The 26,747-nt window shown below is 50.0% G+C and overlaps 1 protein-coding gene across 3 annotated transcripts in view; it reads right to left on the bottom strand.

The window, feature by feature from the left end:
• AKAP9 (A-kinase anchoring protein 9) overlaps window positions 1–26,747 on the bottom strand; it is a 1,796,561-nt gene that overhangs the window by 800,275 nt on the left and 969,539 nt on the right. For all 3 annotated transcript variants that reach the window (XM_086941844.1, XM_086941845.1, XM_086941846.1), the window contains 2 exons: window positions 15,281–15,418; window positions 14,688–14,797 (listed from right to left, as the gene is read on the bottom strand). In XM_086941844.1, coding sequence (XP_086797970.1) covers window positions 14,688–14,797; window positions 15,281–15,418 — 248 coding nt within the window. The remainder of the gene's footprint in view (window positions 1–14,687; window positions 14,798–15,280; window positions 15,419–26,747) is intronic.

The following is a 26,747-nucleotide window of genomic DNA, read 5'->3' as shown; positions in this document are numbered from 1 at the left end:
AGTATGGGTGACTTTTTGCACCACGATGCATGGGTGACTTTGTGCACCCTGGCATAGGAACTTTGTCCTCTTTTGTTAAAATACTAATATTAGGAGCACGGATACTGGACCTTAATAAGCTCCTTGGTCCCCCCTCTCTCCTCTTGATAAATGTAGTATAAACCTACACATAATGGCCATCTACTGCACTGAGGGGGCCTTTCTCTTCAGTATCAAAGTTTACTCAATGAAAATCCTGTCTTTATTGCTAGATCTCAATGTACACATCTTCTAGGCCATTGCTTGTGTTGTGGCTCAATAGCAATGCTTGGTCCATGTGTCTTTATGAAGTCTCACCTTGCTTTCAAGATGGTTGCTTCGGTCATTGCTTCATACTACGCTCCTCTTTGATAATGACAGCTATGTTTTCAGAAAAAATACTTCATGGTGTGGGTCACATCAATGTTTTGTTTATATGCTTTCTATTCAGAAACTTCACGGATAACGACAAATTATCAACTAAATTAAAAACCTTAAATCAGAATTTGAGAAAATCGATATGGAATGAAATAAACCAAGTTAAGCAAGTGTTTTGGTCAAAATTGTTTTTCGCAAGCAACTAAACAAATTCAAGGGAATTTTGGAAAACCATAAATGGCTTAGTGCGACCAAACAAATTGGTGGTGTCATCAACATTATCGGAGCAAGAATGGGTTAGATTCCTTGAACAACATCTAAATTCTGATCCAAAAGAAAAATTAATAATAAAGGAGGAGATCCAGACCAGAACAAACATACCAAAATATGATATTGATGGTCAAATTGATATATCAAAAACCCAATTAACTAAATTAATTAGGAAACAAAAAGATGGGGCACCAGGACCTAATGGAATTCCGTTTGCCCTCTACAAAGAAAATCCGGATTTATGGTCAGAATACCTTGCAGAAGTTTTTGAAAAAATAGTACAGACAGGCATAATACCTGAATCATGGAGAGGGTCGTTAATTTCACCTATTTATAAAAAAGGAAACTGGGCACTCCCTGAAAATTATAGGCTTATAACGTTACAAGATACAGATGCTAAATTGTTTGCAGGGATATTGCTGACCAATCTTACTAAATGGGCAATGGATAATAAGGTACTACCTCCGAACCAGACCGGCTTTATTTAGGGACTCGGAAGAAAAACAAAAATCTTAGCTTTATCACTTTTAATTGACAAATTGATCAGAACGAAACAGCCGTTGTATTTATGTTTTGTAGATTTTAGATCTGCTTTTGATTGTGTCCAAAGAAGCCTCCTATGGAAAAAACTACAGCAGAAAAATATTCCAAATCAATTGCTAAAACTGATTCAACTTTTGTACAGCAAAACATGGGTCAGAGTGAGGATGGGGGATGGCCACACACCAACAATGGAAATACCAACAACAGTAGGCCTTAAGCAGAGATGTGTACTGGCCCCCTTACTTTTTAATTTATTTCTATCAGATTTAACGGAGTCCCTGGATGAAACAAACGCACATCCACTGAAATTATCCTGTAAACAAATTTCTAATCTGCTATATGCAGATGATGCCATCCTCTTAAGCCAAACAAAAGTGGGATTACAACACCTAATAAATCGAATATTTACATACTCAAAAGAAAATGGAATGGTGATAAATGAAACCAAGACTAAAATTATGGTTGTCACAAAAAATGTAACATTAAAACAAACACAAGTGGTATATGGAGGACATCCAACTAGAACAAGTTGAAGTATACAGGTATTTGGGAGTATTATTCGATGAAAAAGGAAACTATTGCCCACAAAAATTGGACATACAAAGGAAGGCAAATGCTTTGACGGCAGCATTCAGGATACTACAGAAATCACATGGAAATCTCACTTATCGTCCACTTTTTAAGGTTATAGCGGCAAAACTCCTCCCCACTCTTACATACGGTAGTGAGGCATTAACCGGGAAAGATACTGCAACAATAAATAATGCAGTCTCAAAATCTTTTAAATCTCTTTTTTTCCTACCAAATAATGCATCGCCCGCACAAATAAGATTGGATTTCGGCCTAAATAACCAGCTGTACGCAAGAAAGGGTCAATTTATTAAAACATGGAATAGGATAAAAAATTACCATGATAACCAGCTGTGTCAGTTATTATGGCAATAAATAAATAACAATATGAAATCACAAGCCTGGAATTATCTTAAAATGGCGTTAGAAGAATTTGCTGTCATGCCAATTTGGAACAATACAATAAACACGGCATCATTCAAAAAGGTAATTATCAGAACAACAAATCATCTGTCGCTCTTACAAGATAAAGATACATTGGCAAAAAGAAAACATGCATGGCCAATAATTAATGGGTTTACAAAAAAGCAGGTTCAAGCCTATTTGGAAATTCCATGGTCAGTAAAAAATAAACAAATTTTTATTAAAGCAAGTGTGTACTTCCTGGACTTAGTCATCTTCCCCTTTGGATGAAAATGGAGGGGGCTACAGTATGCAGATTGTGCAAAACCGGCGAGGAGAATATTGTCCATTTGCTATGTATTTGTCCTGAACTCCAGATGGAAAGAAAAACTATACTTAAAACATGTTTTAATACACGAGGAATAAGGACATGTAGGCAAGCCGTGATAAGGTGTCTGCATTCTTATGACATAAGTATGAATTCTGCTTTTGTAAAGATTTTATTGAGAGCAAAAGCAAAGCTGGGAGACTATAACTTTGAAAACTTTTGCGCAGTTTGAAATAGTTTTAAAATGTTGTCATATCTACTGTAACTGGCGTAGAAGATGGTGCTGCATCATTTTTTATCTTATTTTAGCATTTTTTATATTATGATAGATGTATATGTTATATTGTAAGATTTTAAGTAATCAAACAATAAAGAATTATTATTAATATTATTAAGACTGTACAATGTTGTGATGTTACACTGTATTCCTCCTCCTGTTAGAAGTTTTGATATCCTCTGTAGTAGGAGGTTACTCTATTTCCATTGCACAAAATGAATAAACTAATCTTCTGAGTTCTCAGGTCTTCGCTGCGCTAGCGCTTAGGGGCTATTATTAAGCTACACTGCTGCCACTGTTTTTAAAATTGTCACTTACATTTTAAAACCGTTTTTGGGCACTTTGTAATCGTGCGCTGACTCCCCGTTCCACCGCAGCTAATTGGTGCTGTTGGTTGTGGAGGGAGAACACAGTGCATAGCACTTCCTGGTGGTGCCATTAGCGGGCGGCCATCTTGGTAAGGTGACGCGCTAGCTTTCCTAGGAACCTTGACTATTTAGAGCTGCAGAGCGCCGACGCGCAGTTTTTGAATCTGAGTTCTCAGGTCTTCGCTGCGCTAGGGCTTAGGGGCTATTATTAAGCTACACTGCTGCCACTGTTTTTAAAATTGTCACTTACATTTTAAAATCGGTTTTGGGCACTTTGTAATCCTGCGCTGACTCCTCGCAGCTAATTGGTGCTGTTTGTTGTGGAGGGAAAACACAGTGCATAGCACTTCCTGGTGGTGCCATTAGCGGGCGGCCATCTTGGCAAGGTGACGCTCTAGCTTTCCTAGGAACCTTTACTATTTAGAGCTGCAGAGGGCCGACGCGCAGGTTTGAATCCGAGTTCTCAGGTCTTCGCTGCGCTAGCGCTTAGGGGCTATTATTAAGCTACACTGCTGCCACTGTTTTTAAAATTGTCACATATATTTTAAAATCGTTTTGGGCACTTTGTAATCCTGCGCTGACTCCCCGTTCCACTGCAGCTAATTGGTGCTGTTTGTTGTGGAGGGAAAACACAGTGCATAGCACTTCCTGGTGGTGCCATTAGCGGGCGGCCATCATGGCAAGGTGACGCTCTAGCTTTCCCAGGAACCTAATCTATATCAGGGCATATGATGCTGTCGCGCAGCAGACACGCGCAGCGGGCACGCCGCGGATTCGCCGAAGAGGCGCCTAAGAGAAGCCAGTCTGCGCCAGTCCGCGCCCAGAGCCCCAGACCTCTGGTCATACAGCCGTAAGCCCAATTACCTATGAGCCCTCTCGTTTACGTGAGTTAAGACCTGCTGTGAACCTTAAATGTTTACATTCCTTGCGTCCTGACTCGATGACCTACTGTAAACATTGTAATTTGAAGTTATCACCTAATACCTTCGGAAGACACACTACTCACAGGTTATGGAAGATGTTTCTTCTTAATTGTAGATCACTGTCCAAACACTATACCGAGTTAGCCCTTCTAATAGAAGAATTTAAGCTCAACGCTCTTTTTTTAACGGAGACCTGGCTCCAATCAGAAGCCGACCCAGCCATTGTGTGGGCAACTCTGCAAGGTTATACTATAAAAAGAGCTGATCGTACTACTGGCAGAGGAGGTGGTCTGGCGATTATTTATAGAGATGTATATCAATGTCGTATTATCCCCACTACACTCTCAGACTGTGAAAGTATGTCCTTTGCACTAAAATTTGCGCCGCAAAATACCTTTTCGGGTATCCTGGTTTATCGCCCACCAGGAACCCTAGGTCAGTTTATTTCCAACATGGTCGACCTAGTTGCTGACTCAGCTCTTACATTGGCTAATTTTGCAGTACTGGGCGACCTAAATTTACATCTGGATAGTTCTCTTGATCCCTCAGCTAACAATCTTCGGCTGAGTCTTCAAGCGATTGATCTAGCGCAAAAAGGATTTGCCCCTACACACAACAAGGGTCATTTACTGGATTCTGTTTTCAGTAATATCGAAACCTTAACTACTGAAACGCCTCTCCCTCTGCCCTGGACAGATCACTACCTAATTCCCCTGAGTTGGGTAACGGGGAACCCCCTATCTATCCAAGAACCAAAAAAACAATGGGGGAGGAAATGGTCGAAACTTTCCTCCAGTCAATGGGAGTCGGCTCTTGCTGACCTTAAGCCTGTGCATGTTCCCAACCCCATCTTGGCCAGTAGTAACTTTGATAACTGGAAACTCTCTTGACCTAGTCCTTCCCAGGGAACGCCTGCAGTGTATAAAGAGGCAAAAAGTAGCCCCATGGTTTACATCCAAACTGAGGGACATGAAACAATCCTGTCGTAGGCTAGAAAGGGCATGGAGACGTGATCATTCCCAGTGCAGGAAAGCAGAATACAGAAAGGCAATTAGACTTTATAAGATCGAAATCAAAGCCGCACAAGCTCTTTTCTATGAAACAAACATTAATACAGCTGCCAATTCACCTAAGGAAATCTTTCAGATAGCTAAATCACTGATCTCCCCTCCCCAAGAATCAGTCTCTTCAGTAAGAGCACTGGCACGCTGTAATAATTTAGCAAACTTCTTCCACCAAAAGATTCAGACCATCTATGCCTCCTTTGCTCCTGACATCGCTGAACCAGACGCAGCTGGAACGGTGAGTTTTAACTCACCAGCCACCTGCGTGCTGGAACAATTGACTCCCCTGGATCCTGTCTCCCTGGATAAAATAATTCCTAAGGTCACCTCGAGCTCTCCAAGGGATCCAGCGCCTCCCCAATTTCTCACTTCAGTCATTGATCTGCTTCGTCCAGTAATCCTTGATGTTCTTAACACCTCGATCGCCTCAGGCATAGTTGCCACATCATGGAAATGTGCAATGGTCAGGTCTCTTTTAAAGAAGCCCAATCTGGACCAAGGCAATTTATCCAACTACCGCCCTATTTCCCTTTTGCCCTGGATGATCAAACTGGCTGAGAAGCACATCAACAACATATTGGTCGAGTATCTGGAATCTAATAATCTGCTGTCCACATCCCAGACGGGGTTTCGTCCCCAGCATGGGACTGAGACAGCTCTGCTGGCTGTGACAGAGGAGACAAGGACCGTGCTGGACCAGGGAGGGAAGGCGGCCATTATCTTGTTAGATCTCAGTGCTGCGTTCGACACGGTTAACCATGCCATCTTATTACATCGTCTCAGTGGCATGGGGGTGTTAGGCGCAGCACTGACATGGCTGACCTCCTTCCTGGAGGAGCGCTTCTTCCAGGTCTTTGAGGGAGAGAGTGTCTCCGCTAAGCAGCCACTCAGGTGGGGGTACACCAGGGCTCTGCCCTGAGCCCCACGCTTTTTAATGTTTATATGAGACCCTTGGCGGAGGTGGTCCACCCTTTTGGCGTCAGAATTGTTACCTATGCAGATGACACCCAGCTTGTGGTTTCGTTAAACCAAGCTGAGGGGTCGTCTAGCACTCTGGGTCCCTGTCTGAAGGCAGTCGCCAGATGGATGGAACTTTCCTGCCCCAGACTTAATAGGGAAAAAAACGAAATCATGTTATTGGGTAATCCACCACCCAATATTCTTGCCCCCTTGTGGCCTAAATGCCTGGGACCCCCCCCCCCCCCCTCCCCCCTCCCCCCTCCCAAGACACTGATAAAGAGCCTGGGAGTCTGTTTGGACAGTTCCCTCAACTTCAAGGTCCAGGCCACTAAGACCTCATCTACCTGCTATGGTCTGATGAGAATGCTTCAGAAGATTCTTCCCCTGCTTCCCTTCCAGACGAGGAGAATCATGGTTCAGGCTTTGATACTCTCTCGCCTGGATTACGGCAATGCTCTCTACTTGGGAGCTCCAAAGGCCACAATCAACAAGCTGCAGGTCACGCGGAACTGTGCCGCTCGACTGCTCTACCAAATTCCACGTAGGCAATCCGCCAAATCTGCTCTCAAGAAGATGCACTGGCTTCCTATTGCAGCAAGGATACAGTTTAAAGCCATGTGTTTCACTCAGAAAGCAATTTGGAGGACCGGTCCAGCTATAATGCATCCTTTAGTCACTCCCTATCTCCCCCACAGAGCTTTATGCTCTAGCTCATCACACCTGGCTACCCTGCATAAGATAAACAAGGCCCGTTGGGGAGGTCGTTCGTTTTCTTTTAATGCCACAAAAATCTGGAACTCCCTTCCTCTCGCTCTCAGAAAGAATAACAACCTGTTAGCATTTAGAAAGCTTTTAAAACCCCATTTGTTCGGAACATCTTGCTAGCACACCAACCTGTTCTTCTCTGATTCAGACACCAGCGCTGTGAGGCCTCAGGGTAGTATATGCGCTATATAAATATAATTTTTTATTTCATTACAGAAACAGAAGTTTCCTTAACATTGGAAGCTTAGTTTTTGGACTTTCACAAAACTCATTCTCCAGTAAAAGTACACCGTCTCTTTAAAAAGCAGTCCCCAACATGTTTTTGCTGATGTACTCAGTACCAGTCAGTCAAAGCTCTTTATTCGATCAAACCAAATGGCCAAAAAATAAAAAATGAAATACATTCTTACATTCCATTAAAACATGTTCTATCATATAAAGATGACAAATACAAATAATAAAACACACTTATAGGCAGGATTGACTAAATTATGTGGCACCTTTTTGATAGTATTACTTTATTATTGTATCATTTTTTCACATGGTAATACTGTCTAGGCAAATATTTCACCTAATTACTACCAGACTAACAACCAAATGTATAAATAAGCAACTGAAATATGACCAGTTAACGTTTGGGTCTTCCAAAGCGTGTTAATACATATCCCCAAGTTTTCAGTAACCTGTGATCCTTTTGAATTAGAAACATATGTATTTGTTTTGTTAAAATCTACAGATTATGCACCATATTATGGATAATTATGCAGAAAAAGCAGCAAATAAAGGATTGCTTAATTGCTGTGGCCCTCCCCACGACCTAATATTATATTTAAACTCTAACTTTTTGATGGTCAAACTGGACCCTCTCCATACCTGTCCAGTGGGTACAAAGTGATGAATCAAAAGACACTATTGTAACCCCCACCCCAGGCCCCACCCCCTCGGTTGTCAAAACATACAGCTGCAGTTCCATCTTAGGATGGTAGAGTGGGTCCAAGGACGGTGGAGTGGGTCCAAGGACGGTGGAGTGGCTCCAAGGACGGTGGAGGTGCTCCAAGGACGGTGGAGTGGCTCCAAGGACGGTGGAGTGGCTCCAAGGACGGTGGAGTGGCTCCAAGGACGGTGGAGTGGCCCCAAGGACGGTGGAGTGGCCCCAAGGATGGTGGAGAGGCTCGGAAGACGGTGGAGTGGCCCTAAGGACAGGTGGAGTGGCCCTAAGGACGGTGGAGTGGCCCTAAGGACGGTGGAGTGGCCCTAAGGACGGTGGAGTGGCCCTAAGGACGGTGGAGTGGCCCTAAGGACGGTGGAGTGGCCCTAAGGACGGTGGAGTGGCCCTAAGGACGGTGGAGTGGCCCCAAGGATGGTGGAGTGGCCCCAAGGATGGTGGGGTGGGTCTAAGGATGGTGGAGCGGGGCTAAGGATGGTGGAGTGGGTCTAAGGACAGTGGAGTGGGCTTAAGGACGGTGAAGTGGGCTTAAGGACTGTGGAGTGGCAAATATTTCACCTAATTACTACCAGACTAACAACCAAATGTTTAAATAAGCAAAGTGATGACTCAAAAGACACTATTGTAACCCCCACCCCAGGCCCCACCCCCTCGGTTGTCAAAACATACAGCTGCAGTTCCATCTTAGGATGGTAGAGTGGGTCCAAGGACGGTGGAGTGGCTCCAAGGACGGTGGAGTGGCTCCAAGGACGGTGGAGTGGCTCCAAGGACGGTGGAGTGGCTCCAAGGACGGTGGAGTGGCCCCAAGGACGGTGGAGTGGCCCCAAGGATGGTGGAGAGGCTCGGAAGACGGTGGAGTGGCCCTAAGGACAGGTGGAGTGGCCCTAAGGACAGGTGGAGTGGCCCTAAGGACAGGTGGAGTGGCCCTAAGGACGTGGAGTGGCCCTAAGGACGTGGAGTGGCCCTAAGGACGGTGGAGTGGCCCTAAGGATGGTGGAGTGGCCCTAAGGACGGTGGAGTGGCCCTAAGGACGATGGAGTGGCCCTAAGGATGGTGGAGTGGCCCCAAGGATGGTGGAGTGGCCCCAAGGATGGTGGGGTGGGTCTAAGGATGGTGGAGCGGGGCTAAGGATGGTGGAGTGGGTCTAAGGACAGTGGAGTGGGCTTAAGGACGGTGAAGTGGGCTTAAGGACTGTGGAGTGGCAAATATTTCACCTAATTACTACCAGACTAACAACCAAATGTTTAAATAAGCAACAGAAATATCACCAGTTAACGTTTGAGTCTTCCACAGCGTGTTAATACATATCCCCAAGTTTTCAGTAACCTGTGATCCTTTTGAATTAGAAACATATTTATTTGTTTTGTTAAAATATACAGATTATGCACCATATTATGGATAATTATGCAGAAAAAGCAGCAAATAAAGGATCGCATAATTGCAGTGGCCCTCACCATGACTTGATATTATATTTAAGCTCTAACTTTTTGATAGTCAAACTGGACCCTCTCCGTACCTGTCCAGTGGGTACAAAGTGATGACTCAAAAGACACTATCGTAACCCCCACCCCAGGCCCCACCCCCTCGGTTGCCAAAACATACAGCTGCAGTTCCATCTTAGGATGGTAGAGTGGGTCCAAGGATGGTGGAGTGGCTCCAAGGATGGTGGAGTGGCTCCAAGGACGGTGGAGTGGCTCCAAGGACGGCGGAGAGGCTCCAAGGACGGCGGAGTGGCCCCAAGGTCGGCGGAGTGGCCCCAAGGACGGCCGAGTGGCCCCAAGGATGGCGTAGTGGCCCCAAGGATGGCGTAGTGGCCCCAAGGACGGTGGAGCGCCTTGAGACCCTACGGGTATGTAGTGCGCTTTACAAGTGTCACTGATTGATTGATTGGAGTGGCTCGGAGGATGGTGGAGTGGCTCGGAGGACGGTGGAGTGGCTCGGAGGACGGTGGAGTGGCTCGGAGGACGGTGGAGAGGCTCGGAGGATAGTGGAGGGGCCCTAAGGACGGTGGAGTGGCCCCAAGGACGGTGGAGTGGCCCCAAGGACGGTGGAGTGGCCCCAAGGACGGTGGAGTGGCCCCAAGGACGGTGGAGTGGCCCCAAGGACGGTGGAGTGGCCCCAAGGACGGTGGAGTGGGTCTAAGGACGGTGGGGTGGGTCTAAGGACGGTGGGGTGGGTCTAAGGACGGTGGAGTGGGTCTAAGGATGGTGGAGTGGGTTGGGCTTAAGGACGGTGGAGTGGGCTTACGGATGGTGGAGTGGCTCTAAGGACGGTGGAGTGGCTCTAAGGACGGTGGAGTGGCTCTAAGGACGGTGGAGGGGCCCTAAGGATGGTGGAGGGGCCCTAAGGATGGTGGAGTGGCCCTAAGGATGGTGGAGTGGCCCTAAGGATGGTGGAGTGGGTCTAAGGATGGTGGAGTGGGTCTAAGGATGGTGGAGTGGGTCTAAGGATGGTGGAGTGGGCTTAAGGAAGGTGGAGTGGCTCTAAGGACGGTGGAGTGGCTCTAAGGACGGTGAAGTGGCTCTAAGGACCGAAGACAGGCTTTAAGGACGATGGAGTGGCTCTAAGGACGATGGAGTGGCTCTAAGGACGGTGGAGTGGCTCTAAGGACGGTGGAGTGGCTCTAAGGACGGTGGAGTGGCTCTAAGGACGGTGGAGTGGCTCTAAGGACGGTGAAGTGGTTTTAAGGATGGAGGACAGGCTTTAAGGACGATGGAGTGGCTCTAAGGATGGTGGAGTGGCTCTAAGGATGGTGGAGTGGCTCCAAGGTTGGTGGAGTGGCTCCAAGGTTGGTGGAGTGGCTCGATGGATGATGGAGCGGATTTAAGGATGATGGAGCGGGTCTAAGGATGATGGAGCGGGTCTAAGGATGATGGAGTGGGTCTAAGGATGATGGAGCTGGTTCAAGGATGGTGGAGTGGGTCTAAGGAAGATGTCGTGGGTCTAAGGATGGTGGAGTGGGTCCAAGGATGGTGGAGCTGGTTCAAGGATGGTGGAGTGGGTCTAAGGAAGATGTCGTGGGTCTAAGGATGGTGGAGTGGGTCCAAGGATGGTGGAGTGGGTCCAAGGATGGTGGAGTGGGTCCAAGGATGGTGGAGTGGGTCTAAGGATGGTGGAGTGGGTCTAAAGATGGTGGAGTGGGTCTAAAGATGGTGGAGTGGGTCTAAAGATGGTGGAGTGGGTCTAAAGATGGTGGAGTGGGTCTAAAGATGGTGGAGTGGGTCTAAAGATGGTGGAGTGGCTCTAAGGATTGTGGAGTGGCTCTAAGGATTGTGGAGTGGGTCTAAGGATGATGGAGTGGGTCTAAGGATGATGGAGCAGGTCTAAGGATGATGGAGCGGGTCTAAGGATGATGGAGCTGGTTCGGGTCTAGGGATGATGGAGCGGGTCTAGGAATGATGGAGCGGGTCTAGGGATGATGGAGCGGGTCTAGGGATGGTGAAGTGGGTCTAAGGAAGATGGCGTGGGTCTAAGGAAGATGGCGTGGGTCTAAGGAAGATGGCGTGGGTCTAAGGATGATGGAGTGGGTCTAAGGATGATGGAGTGGGTTTAAGGATGATGGAGCGGGTTTAAGGATGATGGAGCAGGTCTAAGGATGATGGAGTGGTCTAAGGATGATGGAGCGGGTCTAAGGATTATGGAGCAGGTCTAAGGATGATGGAGAGGGTCTAAGGATGATGGAGCGGGTCTAAGGATGATGGAGCGGGTCTAAGGATGATGGAGTGGGTCTAAGGATGGTGAAGCGGGTTTAAGGATGGTGAAGCGGGTCTAAGGATTGTGGAGTGGGTCTAAGGATGATGGAGCGGATTTAAGGATGATGGAGCGGCTATAAGGATTGTGGAGTGGGTCTAAGGATGATGGAGCGGGTTTATGGTCGGTGGAGCGGGTTTATGGTCGGTGGAGTGGGTCTAAGGATGGAGGAGTGGGTCTAAGGATGGTGGAGTGGGTCTAAGGGTGATGGAGTGGGTCTAAGGGTGATGGAGTGGGTCTAAGGGTGATGGAGCGGGTCTAAGGGTGATGGAGCGGGTCTAAGGGTGATGGAGCGGGTCTAAGGATGATGGAGCGGGTCTAAGGATGATGGAGCAGGTCTAAGAATGATGGAGCGGGTCTAAGGATGATGGAGCGGGTTTAAGGATGATGGAGCGGGTTTAAGGATGGTGGAGCGGGTTTAAGGATGGTGAGCGGGTTTAAGGATGATGGTGTGGGTCTAAGAATGATGGAGGGGGTCTAAGGATTGTGAAGTGGGTCTAAGGATGATGGAGTGGATTTAAGGATGATGGAGCGGGTCTAAGAATGATGGAGCGGGTCTAAGGATGATGGAGCAGGTCTCAGGATGATGGAGCTGGTTCAAGGATGGTGGATTGGTTCTAAGGAAGATGGCGTGTGTCTAAGGATGATGGCGGGGGTCTAAGGATGATGGAGGGGGTCTAAGGATGATGGAGGGGGTCTAAGGATCGTGGAGTGGGTCTAAGGATGATGAAGCGGGTTTAAAGATGATGGAGCGGGTTTAAGGATGATGGAGCTGGTCTAAGGATGATGGAGCGGGTCTAAGGATGATGGAGTGGTCTAAGGATGATGGAGTGGTCTAAGGATGATGGAGCGGGTATAAGGATGATGGAGCGGGTCTAAGGATGATGGAGCGGGTCTAAGGATGATGGAGCGGGTCTAAAGATGATGGAGCGGGCCTAAGGATGAAGGAGCGGGTCTAAGGATGATGGAGCTGGTTTAAGGATGGTGAAGCGGATTTAAGGATGATGGTGTGGGTCTAAGGATGATGGAGTGGGTCTAAGGATTGTGAAGTGGGTCTAAGGATGATGGAGCGGATTTAAGGATGATGGAGCGGATTTAAGGATGATGGAGCGGATTTAAGGATGATGGAGCGGATTTAAGGATGATGGAGCAGGTCAAAGGATGATGGAGTGGGTCTAAGGATGACGGAGTGGGTCTAAGGATGATGGAGTGGGTCTAAGGATGATGGAGCAGGTCTCAGGATGATGGAGCTGGTTCAAGGATGGTGGATTGGTTCTAAGGAAGATGGCGTGTGTCTAAGGATGATGGCGGGGGTCTAAGGATGATGGAGGGGGTCTAAGGATGATGGAGGGGGTCTAAGGATCGTGGAGTGGGTCTAAGGATGATGAAGCGGGTTTAAAGATGATGGAGCGGGTTTAAGGATGATGGAGCTGGTCTAAGGATGATGGAGCGGGTCTAAGGATGATGGAGTGGTCTAAGGATGATGGAGTGGTCTAAGGATGATGGAGCGGGTATAAGGATGATGGAGCGGGTCTAAGGATGATGGAGCGGGTCTAAGGATGATGGAGCGGGTCTAAAGATGATGGAGCGGGCCTAAGGATGAAAGAGTGGGTCTAAGGATGATGGAGCTGGTTTAAGGATGGTGAAGCGGATTTAAGGATGATGGTGTGGGTCTAAGGATGATGGAGTGGGTCTAAGGATTGTGAAGTGGGTCTAAGGATGATGGAGCGGATTTAAGGATGATGGAGCGGATTTAAGGATGATGGAGCGGATTTAAGGATGATGGAGCGGATTTAAGGATGATGGAGCAGGTCAAAGGATGATGGAGTGGGTCTAAGGATGATGGAGTGGGTCTAAGGATGACGGAGTGGGTCTAAGGATGATGGAGTGGGTCAAAGCCCTACACAACCAAGGCCCAGGATACCTCAACAGCCGCCTGAACTTCTACGCTCGCAAACGCCAGCTTCGATCGACCGGCCATGCCCTCGCCGCCGTCCCCCGCATCCGAAGAGCCACCACAGGGGGAAGGTCCTTCTCCTACCTCGCCGCGTAGACATGGAACTCCCTCCCGACCCACCTCCGCCTGACCCAGGACCACCTCGCCTTCAGGAAGCAACTCAAGGCCTGGCTGTTCGAGCAGTAGCGGACCCCCCTCCCCTAGCGCTTTGAGACCCTCTGGGTGAGTAGTGCGCTATATAAATGCTTTGATTGATTGATTGATTGATTGGAGTGGTCTAAGGATGATGGAGCGGGTCTAATGATGATGGAGCGGGTCTAAGGATGATGGAGCGGGTCTAAGGATGGTGAAGCGGATTTAAGGATGATGGAGCGCGTTTAAGGATGGTGAAGCGGGTGTAAGGATGATGGTGTGGGTCTAAGGATGATGGAGTGGGTCTAAAGGATTGTGAAGTGGGTCTAAGGATGATGGAGCAGATTTAAGGATGATGGAGCAGATTTAAGGATGATGGAGCGGGTCAAAGGATGATGGAGCGGGTCAAAGGATGATGGAGCGGGTCAAAGGATGATGGAGCGGGTCAAAGGATGATGGAGCGGGTCTAAGGATGATGGAGTGGCTCCAAGGGGACCACGGAACATTTCATTAAAGAACACACAAACATGCCCTGGCTCTGCCTCATACTCCCTTCTTAAGTGTGCAGCTCTAGCACACGGATGGGTAGTACCACTGTCCTGACCTGAAATCAGGTACAGGAGGTGCCACCAGAACAGCAGCCCCCAGAAAAGGACTGCTAGCTGTGCAATTGCTTCTCCTACACCAGGTTCCAACGAGCTTCAACACTCCGCCCAGAAGTGCACCATAATGAGTATGACAAGCGGAGGTAGACACATTTCCTTTGAGACATTCTTGCCATTTGTCCGCTTCTACTCACCTAGGTCCCACCACATACATGTTAAACTAGGAGCAGAACTGGCGAAGGTGCATTTCCTATTCAATAGTGTATATTTTCACTATTTAAATGAGAAAATATTTTCTTACAACGTTGTTAACACTGACAATATGTGCACAATAAATACATAAAAACTGCAAATAGAATATGTGTATACGTGCAAGCGGAAACTTTTAAAGTCAAGGAAAAGTTCGCTATTCGATGTATTTGTGCACATACCTTTCTTTGGTGAGATCACCGGAGGGCGGTTCTGTGACTGTCTCGCTCTCTCTCCCTGCTCCGTCACCCGAGCTTTCTTCTTTTGACTCACACCCGGCATCGTCTTCGCTCTGTGCAAGTTTTTGCAAAGGTAAATATGAAAAAAGGGACAAAAATCCTGTCATGCTGGCGTCAAGTCGCTACTGTTGGACAATATTTTAAAAGCTTGCCAAGTTACACCCGATTTGCAGCGATAAACAGATGCACGCATTAGAAAGTATTATCATCATGGAAATGTAACTAAATAAATAGCGTTTCTGTTGGTTTGTACGTGCAAAGCAATCTTGAGCATACAAAGCATTTGCCAAGTTTGCAAGGTGCAGAAGACAGCATAAGGGCTGACTCCGAGTGGGCACCATGGCAACATGGGCATGTGAATTTACCTGCAGATAAAGCAACATTGAAAACCACGCCCCTTGGCGCCGAAGCCAATAATATGCGGGCTAACCCCGAGTCCACTGTAGACATTCTTATTTAAGGCCGGGGCAGATGGGATGCAGAGAATCATTTCAATGGATCGCCCAAGCTCACACGAGCCGCTGGCGTTGTTTTACCTGCGTCTGTGTGCTGGCATCTAGCAGCCCGCGGCACGCCTCTCCTCCTGTTGGGGGGACCTGCTCCAGCGCGTCCAACTCGTGCAGGAGCGTCTTCTCTCGCTCCGTAACCAGGCTTTCGTTGACAACAGACACGCTCTTCAAAAAACAGATAAAGAGGTCTCACCTTTCAGGCGTCTGCATAGTATAGCAGCACACATTAGGTCATTAAAGCACTGAAATTTCCACTGCGCAGTGAGCGCGCACCGCGGTAAAAGAGCGGGTGAGGCTTACCTCCGTATCGGTTCTAGTCAGCCATGCGTGCGGTTCTAGCCAGCTGGTGTGTCCGGTTCTAGTCAGCTGTGTGTGCGGGTCAAATCAGCTGTGTGTGCGGTTCTAGTCAGCGGGTGTGTCCGGTTCTAGTCAGCTGTGTGTGCGGTTCTAGCCAGCTGGTGTGGCCGGTTCTAGTCAGCTGTGTGTGCGGGTCAAGTCAGCTGGTGTGTGCGGTTCTAGTCAGCTGGTGTGTGCGGTTCTAGTCAGCTGGTGTGCGGTTCTAGTCCGCTGGTGTGGCCGGTTCTAGTCAGCTGTGTGTGCGGGTCAAGTCAGCTGTGTGTGCGGGTCAAGTCAGCTGTGTGTGCGGGTCAAGCCAGCTGTGTGTGCGGTTCTAGTCAGCTGGTGTGTGCGGTTCTAGTCAGCTGGTGTGCGGTTCTAGTCCGCTGGTGTGCGGTTCTAGTCCGCTGGTGTGTGCGGTTCTAGTCCGCTGGTGTGTGGGTCTAGTCAGCTGGTGTGTCCGGTTCTAGTCAGCTGTGTGTGCGGTTCTAGTCAGCTGTGTGTGTGGGTCAAGCCAGCTGTGTGTGCGGTTCAAGCCAGCTGTGTGTGCGGTTCAAGTCAGCTGTGTGTGCGGTTCAAGTCAGCTGTGTGCGCGGTTCTAGTCAGTTATGTGCGCGGTTCTAGTCAGTTATGTGCGCGGTTCTATTCAGCTATGTGCGCGGTTCTAGTCAGCTGTGTGTGTGGTTCTAGTCAGCTGTGTGTGTGTGGTTCTAGTCAGCTGTGTGTGTGGTTCTAGTCAGCTTTGTGTGTGGTTCTAGTCAGCTTTGAGTGTGGTTCTGGTCAGCTGGTGTGTGGTTCTGGTCAGATGGTGTGTGTGGTTCTAGTCAGCTGTGTGCGCGGTTCTAGTCAGCTATGAGCTTGGGTCTAGTCAGCTGTGTGTGCGGTTCTAGTCAGCTGTGTGCGCGGTTCTAGTCAGCTGTCAGCTGGTGTGTGGTTCTAGTCCCTTGTATGTGGTCTAGTCAGCTGGTGTGTGCGGTTCTAGTCAGCTGTGTGTGTGGTTTTAGTCAGCTGTGTGTGCGGTTCTAGACAGCTGTGTGTGCGGTTCTAGACAGCTGTGTGTGCGGTTCTAGACAGCTGTGTGTGCGGTTCTAGACAGCTGTGTGTGCGGTTCTAGACAGCTGTGTGTGCGGTTCTAGACAGCTGTGTGTGGTTCTAGTCAGCTGTGTGTGGTTCTAGTCAGCTGTATGTGTGGTTCTAGTCAGCTGTATGTGTGGTTCTAGTCAGCTGGTGTGTGCAGTTCTAGTCAGCCATGTGTGCGGTTCTAGTCAGCTGTGTGTCCGTTTCTAGTCAGCTAGTGTGTCCGGTTCTAGTCAGCTGTGTGTGTGGTTCTAGTCAGCTGTGTGTGTGGTTCTAGTCAGCTGGTGTGTCCGGATCTAGTCAGCTGGTGTGTCCGGTTCTAGTCAGCTGGTGTGTCCGGTTCTAGTCAGCTGTGTGTGTGGTTCTAGTCAGCTTTGTGCGTGGTTCTAGTCAGCTTTGTGTGTGGTTCTAGTCAGCTTTGTGCGTGGTTCTAGTCAGCTGGTGTGTGTGGTTCTAGTCAGCTGTGTGTGTGGTTCTAGTCAGCTGTGTGTGTGGTTCTAGTCAGCTGTGTGCGCGGTTCTAGTCAGCTGTGTGTGTGTGTGTGGTTCTAGTCAGCTGTGTGTGCAGTTCTAGCCAGCTGTGTGTGCGGTGCGGTTCTAGTCAGCTGGTGTGTCGGGTTCTAGTCAGCTGTGTGTGTGGTTCTAGTCAGCTTTGTGTGTGGTTCTAGTCAGCTGTATGTGTGGTTCTAGTCAGCTGGTGTGCGCGGTTCTAGTCAGCTGGTGTGTCCGTTTCTAGTCAGCTGGTGTGTCCGGTTCTAGTCAGCTGGTGCGTCCGGTTCTAGTCAGCTGTGTGTGTGGTTCTAGTCAGCTGTGTGTGCGGTTCTAGTCAGCTGGTGTGTGCGGTTCTAGTCAGCCATGTGTGCGGTTCTAGTCAGCCGTGTGCGCGGTTCTAGTCAGCTGGTGTGTCCGGTTCTAGTCAGCTGGTGTGTCCGGTTCTAGTCAGCTGCGTGTGTGGTTCTAGTCAGCTTTGTGCGTGGTTCTAGTCAGCTGGTGTGTGTGGTTCTAGTCAGCTGGTGTGTGTGGTTCTAGTCAGCTGTGTGTGTGGTTCTAGTCAGCTGTGTGCGCAGTTCTAGTCAGCTGTGTGTGTGTGTGTGGTTCTAGTCAGCTGTGTGTGCGGTTCTAGTCAGCTGTGTGTGCGGTTCTAGTCAGCTGTGTGTGCGGTTCTAGTCAGCTGTGTGTGCGGTTCTAGCCAGCTGTTGGTGCGGTTCTAGTCAGCTGTGTGTGCGGTGCGGTTCTAGTCAGCTGGTGTGTCCGGTTCTAGTCAGCTGTGTGTGTGGTTCTAGTCAGCTGGTGTGTGTGGTTCTAGTCAGCTGGTGTGTGTGGTTCTAGTCAGCTGTGTGTGTGGTTCTAGTCAGCTGTGTGTGTGGTTCTAGTCAGCTGTGTGTGCGGTTCTAGTCAGCTGGTGTGTGGTTCTAGTCAGCTGTGTGTGGTTCTAGTCAGCTGTGTGTGGTTCTAGTCAGCTGTATGTGTGGTTCTAGTCAGCTGTATGTGTGGTTCTAGTCAGCTGGTGTGTGCAGTTCTAGTCAGCCATGTGTGCGGTTCTAGTCAGCTGTGTGTCCGTTTCTAGTCAGCTAGTGTGTCCGGTTCTAGTCAGCTGTGTGTGTGGTTCTAGTCAGCTGTGTGTGTGGTTCTAGTCAGCTGGTGTGTCCGGATCTAGTCAGCTGGTGTGTCCGGTTCTAGTCAGCTGGTGTGTCCGGTTCTAGTCAGCTGTGTGTGTGGTTCTAGTCAGCTTTGTGCGTGGTTCTAGTCAGCTTTGTGTGTGGTTCTAGTCAGCTTTGTGCGTGGTTCTAGTCAGCTGGTGTGTGTGGTTCTAGTCAGCTGTGTGTGTGGTTCTAGTCAGCTGTGTGTGTGGTTCTAGTCAGCTGTGTGCGCAGTTCTAGTCAGCTGTGTGTGTGTGTGGTTCTAGTCAGCTGTGTGTGCAGTTCTAGCCAGCTGTGTGTGCGGTGCGGTTCTAGTCAGCTGGTGTGTCGGGTTCTAGTCAGCTGTGTGTGTGGTTCTAGTCAGCTTTGTGTGTGGTTCTAGTCAGCTGTATGTGTGGTTCTAGTCAGCTGGTGTGCGCGGTTCTAGTCAGCTGGTGTGTCCGTTTCTAGTCAGCTGGTGTGTCCGGTTCTAGTCAGCTGGTGCGTCCGGTTCTAGTCAGCTGTGTGTGTGGTTCTAGTCAGCTGTGTGTGCGGTTCTAGTCAGCTGGTGTGTGCGGTTCTAGTCAGCCATGTGTGCGGTTCTAGTCAGCCGTGTGCGCGGTTCTAGTCAGCTGGTGTGTCCGGTTCTAGTCAGCTGGTGTGTCCGGTTCTAGTCAGCTGCGTGTGTGGTTCTAGTCAGCTTTGTGCGTGGTTCTAGTCAGCTGGTGTGTGTGGTTCTAGTCAGCTGGTGTGTGTGGTTCTAGTCAGCTGTGTGTGTGGTTCTAGTCAGCTGTGTGCGCAGTTCTAGTCAGCTGTGTGTGTGTGTGTGGTTCTAGTCAGCTGTGTGTGCGGTTCTAGTCAGCTGTGTGTGCGGTTCTAGTCAGCTGTGTGTGCGGTTCTAGTCAGCTGTGTGTGCGGTTCTAGCCAGCTGTTGGTGCGGTTCTAGTCAGCTGTGTGTGCGGTGCGGTTCTAGTCAGCTGGTGTGTCCGGTTCTAGTCAGCTGTGTGTGTGGTTCTAGTCAGCTGGTGTGTGTGGTTCTAGTCAGCTGGTGTGTGTGGTTCTAGTCAGCTGTGTGTGTGGTTCTAGTCAGCTGTGTGTGTGGTTCTAGTCAGCTGTGTGTGCGGTTCTAGTCAGCTGGTGTGTGGTTCTAGTCAGCTGTGTGTGTGGTTCTAGTCAGCTGTGTGTGCGGTTCTAGTCAGCTGTGTGTGCGGTTCTAGTCAGCTGGTGTGCGGTTGTAGTCAGCTGGTGTGTCCGGTTCTAGTCAGCTGGTGTGTCCGGTTCTAGTCAGCTGTGTGTGTGGTTCTAGTCAGCTGGTGTGTGTGGTTCTAGTCAGCTGGTGTGTGTGGTTCTAGTCAGCTGGTGTGTGTGGTTCTAGTCAGCTGTGTGTGCGGTTCTAGTCAGCTGTGTGTGCGGTTCTAGTCAGCCGTGTGTGCGGATCTAGTCAGCTGTGTGTGTGGTTCTAGTCAGCTGTGTGTGTGGTTCTAGTCAGCTTTGAGTGTGGTTCTGGTCAGCTGGTGTGTGGTTCTAGTCAGATGGTGTGTGTGGTTCTAGTCAGCTGTGTGCGCGGTTCTAGTCAGCTGTGTGCGGGGTTCTAGTCAGCTGTGTGTGTGTGGTTCTAGTCAGCTGTGTGTGTGGTTCTAGTCAGCTTTGTGTGTGGTTCTAGTCAGCTTTGAGTGTGGTTCTGGTCAGCTGGTGTGTGGTTCTGGTCAGATGGTGTGTGTGGTTCTAGTCAGCTGTGTGTGCGGTTCTAGTCAGCTGTGAGCTTGGGTCTAGTCAGCTGTGTGTGCGGTTCTAGTCAGCTGGTGTGTGGTTCAAGTCAGCTGTGTATGTGTGGTTCTAGTCAGCTGGTGTGTGGTTCTAGTCAGCTGTGTGTGTGGTTCTAGTCAGCTGTGTGTGTGGTTCTAGTCAGTTGGTGTGCGGTTCTAGTCCGCTGGTGTGAGGTTCTAGTCCGCTGGTGTGTGGTTCTAGTCAGTTGGTGTGTGATTCTAGTCAGTTGGTGTGCGGTTCTAGTCAGCTGTGTGTTTGGTTCTAGTCAGCTGTGTGTGCGGGGGTTCTAGTCAGTTGGTGTGGGGTTCTAGTCAGCTGTGTGTGCGGTTCTAGTCAGCTGTGTGTGCGGTTCTAGTCAGCTGTGTGTGCGGTTCTAGTCAGCTTTGTGTGTGGTTCTAGTCAGCTGTGTGTGCGGTTCTAGTCAGCTGGTGTGTGGTTGTAGTCAGCTGGTGTGCCCGGTTCTAGTCAGCTCAGCTGTGTGTGTGGTTCTAGTCAGCTGTGTGCGTGGTTCTAGTCAGCTTTGTGCGTGGTTCTAGTCAGCTGTGTGCGCGGTTTTAGTCAGATGAGTGCGCAGCTTACTTTAAGATACTTATGCAGTCAGATTGTCATCTACTAAATTACAGCTCACGCAAACGACAGGTGCAGGCATCTTTACACTCCCATGACCTTCGCACGCCGCCTACTGTTTGCACGAGCCCAGTTACTGCCACAGCGCATTCGTAAATTGTAGTATTGAATCAGTGGCGTAGCAAGGATGCCAATGCAAAGACGGAAAACTGGCCACCCAGCCCTGAACAGGACAGTGGTGGCACCTTTAATAGGGTAGTGATAACAGCTTTAATGGCGTGATAGCAGCTTTAATGGGTCCCGGTGCTACTGTACCTATTACCTGCAGAATATTTATAGAATTAGCTTCGTAAAGTCTCGCACACATGGGTCTGGATCTGGTATTTGCGGGCCCGATGAATCCGGGCTCGAGGACACCGGGGTACGCAGAAGGGCCCGGAGTGACTCTGTCCCCACAAATACCGCTTGGGCCACTCGTAATGGGGACTGGGACTACGAATCTCATTCAGAGTGGCCAGGCCTGGACCCCTGGGAAGGAATGCTGCTCTCTGGACCATTCCGAGCTGCTCGATGCCTGCAAGCCATGAATGATCGGAAATGAAGATGGAAAGCAAGATCGTATGGGAAAGCGGCAGACCGAGGCGTGCTTTAGCTTCTAAAATAACAGAACCTAGGGCACAAGCACATATTGTAGAGATCGAAGACCAGAACTGGGATAGATGCTACTACATCCCTACAATTATGTCAACATTTATAGGATTTTACACTCAACTATATGCGCTGCGAGATGCAGCAGCTGCAGCATACACGGCTAAATACCTGGATGATGTGGACTTAGCATGCATACAACGCATGCCATTACAACGTAAGTATGGGTAAGTATTTTTTTAAAAAATTTTAATTAATGGGAATGTATTAGTAGTGTAAATGTTGGATAGTGTAGGGGTTAAAATTACTATTCTAACTCCAGGGGGGTGTAATAGTAGGGTAAGTGTTGGATATCTGTTGCAATCCCCACAACTGTCTCAGCCCACACTGACCACTGCGTCTGCTGCTAGCCCAGACCCCGCTATTCAACAGCGTAGTGTCTCCCTTGATCGACCTGGCTATGACCAGAACTGCTTATCCTTCTGGTATTTAAATACCCGCTCATTGGTGAAACATCAAGCAGAGATATTTTACCACCTTGAAACAAACAAGCCAGATATACTGCTATTATCTGGAACATGGCTCACAGCTGACACCACTCCCGATATCCTGGCCGCCATTCCTGATGGTTATTACATTCTTCAGGCGAAGCGGGAGCAGGGAAAGACTGGGAGTGGGGTTGCTGCTATAATTTCTCACGCTCAAAGTTAAATCTCTTAGCATGCGCCCCATACAATGGGTGGATTACGTAATTTTTAAATTTGATTTGGAAAGCTTCCCCCTCACTGTCGCTGTTTTCTACCGCCCCCCCAGGACAGTTGCCGAGTTTCCTATCTTCCTTAGGCGACAAAGCAGCTGAACTGGCCATTAACCATGCCAGGACTCTTACTATAGGCAATTTTAATTATTGGCTCCACTTCCAACATGAAAGTGCCCCCTCTAGGGAGTTCACGGACCTCTTAACCAGTTTGAATTTTCTTCAATACGTTTACACTGCTACCCATGATAAGGGTCATATTCTTGACCAGCTATGGGCTCTAAACCAGGAAGTTTTAAACAAGCAGATCTCACCATGTGCCTGGTCAGATCACTTTTTTATCTCCTTCCTGGTACCTAAAGCCCCCTCCACCATACGGTGTCCCACTAAGTGCCCGCTTATTCGGAATTGGGGCAAGGTAGACATCCCCTCATTCTGTCTCTCACTGGCCTCTACTGCCCCCTCCTTATTGGACGAGGCAGGTTCCCCCCTGTCTGTCCATACCCAGGCCGATAGAATCCATACCTGGGTTGCAGACACCCGAGACACTGTTGCCCCCCTGAAGAAACTCAGGATCAAGCGTAAGTACGATGCACAACGCTGGCTTACCAAACCACTACTCGACTTGAATTTATCACTTCGACAAACTGAACGCAAGTGGAGGGCAGATTACTGCCCACTCAGAAAGCTCACATTCCTTGCAGTACTCAAAGAATATAAGTTGACCATTCTAGAGGCCAAAACCAAATATTTTTCTGAAAAGATGTTGAATTCTATTAATAAGTCTATGGAGATATTCACCATTGTTGATGAGCTGGCCAAACCTGATCAGATCACTATGACCCCTCTTTCTCACAGTCTCTCTGTGATTCCCTTAACAACTACTTTGTTGAGAAAATTGTCCTAATCAAGGCAAGCATTCCTATACCCGATGCAGGCTTCCATACAGGCAGTATTCCCGAAAACACGGCCTCATTTTCGACCTTTCCCCCAATCACAGGAAATGTTTACATCCCTTCTCAAGAAGGTACGTTCTGGTTCTCCTGTCGACTGTTGCCCTGCTCACATTGCCCGTGAGATTTTCCTTAGTCTCCAGAGGCACCCCTTTCACTTCTCAAGAACTCCCTCGCATCAGGGACGGTTCCCAAAGCATTTAAATCTGCTGTTGTCTCACCTATCCTCAAAAAACCCGGGCCAGACCCTCAGGTCTTGAGCAATTTTCGACCAATATCTTTGCTCCCTTTTCTGGGTAAACTTCTTGAAGCCTATGTAACTGGCTGCCTTGGCTCCTTTGTAGAAAACTCCCAGTTTCTAGATCAACATCAGGCCGGTTTTAGACCACGTCATTCCACAGAAGCCGTAATGGTGGCAGTTCATGACGAACTGAGAAAGGGGGCGGACAATAACATCTCTCAAGCCCTGGTGCTCCTTGATTTGTCGGCAGCTTTCGACACTGTTGACCATACCATCCTCCTTCAACGGGTCGAGAGCGCCGGCATCAGGGGCATTTAGCTGAGCTGGCTCACCTCCTTTCTTCAGGATCGTGAGCAAGGCGTTCGCCTTGGTTCTTTTACATCTGAAGCCAAAACTTTGTCCTGTGGGGTTCCGCAGGGCTCTTCTCTCTCCCTGTTATTATTTAATCTTTACAATTCCCCTCTCATTTCTAAGCTGCGGGAGCTACCAGGGGTCGTCCTCAACTATGCAGACGACCTCCAGCTCATCTTTGATATTAATCCCTCCCCTGCTTCTATTGAAAAATTCCAATCGACCATGTCTTTCATCAGCAATTGGATGAATGCAAACCAACTTAAGCTGAACCCTGGAAAGACCAAGATTGTATTGACTGGGCCCCCGGCCAGCCCCTGGAGTTCCAACTTCTGGCCGCTCTCGCTGGGCAGTGCCCCATGGCCCATGACCGGTGAGCTCAGTCAAGAGTCTCGGAGTCTCCGCCGCATCAGGAAGATCAGCAGGTTCCTCACTCACGAGGCCCTGGTTCAGACCATGCTTGGGCTGGTTATGTCCCGTATTGATTACGGAAATGCGCTATATGCGGGGATCCCCCTCTATCAATCCCGCCAGCTCCAGCTGATCCAGAACCAAGTGGCTAGGCTGGTTTTTCACCAGCCCAGGAAAAGCTCAGCGAAGCCCCTCCTGAAGAGCTTGCACTGGCTCCCTGTGATCCAGCGCTGTCTCTTCAAAGTGGGCTGCTTGACTTATCAAGCCCTCGCCCAACAGGGCCCAGCATTTATCTCCTCCCGTCTTGATCGATATATCCCCTCTCGAGCCCTTCATTCCTCGAGATCCAATCTGTTACTGTCATGTCGTTCAAGCAGGAAAAGATTGGGCGGACTGAGATTTTCCTCCCAAGCTCCCCTCTTTTGGAACTCTCTGCCCCCAGGCCTCCGTCTCATTCCTTAACTTTAGAAAGGCTCTCAAAACCTGGTTATTTTCTCAAGCCTTTGATTAGTTGTCTTTTTGTTCAGGTTATCAACTAGCAGTTTCTCCTCCGCCGTCCAAAGCCCCAAGAAGCCGTTGGTGTACGTGCGCTTAATAAATCTCTTTTTCATTTCATTTCATAGTGTAGGGGTTAAAACTACTATTCTAACTCCATGGGGTGTAATAGTAGGGTAAGTGTTGGATACTGTAGGGGGCGTGGCTACGCGCGCAGCGAGACTGGCTGCACCCTAGCGGAGCTCCAGCGTGATCCCACACTCAGGGGTCAATTTATCCGAGAAATTCACCGCCTGGCCGGCCAGGACTTGCAGCGAGTGACCGAGGGGCGCTAACGCAGCATCGGACCGAAAATCAGGGTCCAACGAGCCCCGGGACCGCACCGGCACCAGTGAGGCCGACACAGCCGAGAAGGAGCCCACGGACTCGGCGAGACCCAGCAGGAAAGCCCGGTGCTGTAACCGGAAACGAGGGCCGCACGGACGGGACCCTTAGGAGGCGCGAACAACGACGGCGGCGCCGGGATACATTGTCGGAGATCGGCCCCCGACAGACCACAGAAGACGGAGGTGACCCGACTGGCCACGCCAGGGAGACGAAGAAGTACTGCGCTGCAGGGGAACCGAGACCGCCATCCGGGCCGACGCGATCGACTGAGGAGCGAGGAGGTGCCCGTCCCCCCATCGTCCTATGCCAAAGGTGCGGACCGGCGCTGGAGAAAGCGGTCCCGGGTGAAACTCGGACACTCGAAGGGCTGAACACCCACCAGGCTCCAGCGGTGCAGCAACCAGAGGCCCCGAGCACCCCCCCAGGTCAGAGGCCGGAGCCCCCGGCGCCGCCGGCAACGGCCCTGCACGGTGAGTGCCACGGCGCGAGGCGCATCAGTAACAGCACCCGCCTGAGCGCAGACCCGCCACTCCCGGCGACACGGAGCCCACGGACCCAAACCCGTGCGGCGCCACAAGCCGGGCCCGGCGACCAGGCAGCAGTGGAATACCCATCGGGGGCACCGTAGGCCGCATCTGCAGCACGCAGCACGAGGTACTGGTGGGGCAGGGCCAGCGGAAGCCACAGACCGCCTGAGAGGCCTGGGACCCGACTGTCCACACCACCCGCCATTGCCAACGACAGCCAGGGGACCCCGCTGCAGGCCACGTGCACGGATCCATAGGGACAATTAGGAGTGGTGGGTGCCGCAGGGAGACACTGCTTACTGCACGCCACACGCGCTGCAGCTGAACGCTACCGGACTTCGGTACCCTCAAAGCCACGGCATAGCGGGACGCCCAACACAACGGGGAGACGACGTGGAGCCTAAAATACGCTTCACTGCAGAAGCGACACAGCGCCACACATTGCCTGGGCCAGAGTCCGAACCGAGCGGACTAGCTACCGCCACCGGACCACGCTGCGATCCGCGCAGTTCAACCTCACGGAAGACTCCAAGGTGGGCATATCCTGCACTCCCCGACCTAGGAATATTGCCGGAGCCCCAGCCAGTGGCTCTGACAAACAGCGCGACTACAAACCGCCACCTCACCAGGGTCCTCCGAGGGCCAGCGCCCGCCCATGACCGGGGGTGCCGGAAAACGCACAGGAACGGGGAGCACGTCCCAAAAGGGCAAAATGGATAAGACGCAGAAGCAAACGGACGCGGATCCGGTGGCGACCAAACTGGACTCGGTGCTGGCAGCCATGGAACGCCTGGAAAACTCCATCCAGTCTACCCGGACGTCCCTGGAGGCGAAAATAGACGGAGTCGCCATAGACCTCACGCACCTGAAGGAAGATCACAAGAAGCTGGCTGAGCGCACCAAAACCCTGGAAACCACAGTGACGGGCATGGAACCTCGAGTCGCCCAGTCAGACAAGCAGATTAAAGATCTCCTCAACAGGGTGGAGTTCCTGGAGGACAGGGCAGAGGATGCAGAAGGGCGGGCGAGACGCAACAACGTCCGCATAGTGGGTTTGCCCGAAAAATGGGAAGGCAAGGATCCGACCACCCACGTAGAAGAATGGCTACGCACCCTGTTGCCGGAAGGCACCCTCTCGCCCTACTTCGTGGTGGAACGGGCGCACAGAGTCCCGACAAGGCCACTCCACACCGGCTCCAACCCGCGCCCTTTCCTACTCCGTATCCTGAACTACAGGGACCGAGATGCTGTCCTGCGAGAGACTCGAAAACTGGGCACCGTACAGGTCGAAAACGCGAACATACTGTTCTTCCCGGACTACACGATCCAGGTGCAGCGCCAGCGACAATCATTCCTAAT

Source organism: Lissotriton vulgaris, chromosome 10, assembly GCF_964263255.1.
Source record: "Lissotriton vulgaris chromosome 10, aLisVul1.2, whole genome shotgun sequence".
Taxonomy (NCBI): Eukaryota; Metazoa; Chordata; class Amphibia; order Caudata; family Salamandridae; genus Lissotriton; species Lissotriton vulgaris.
This window is presented reverse-complemented; position numbering and strand designations above follow the sequence as displayed.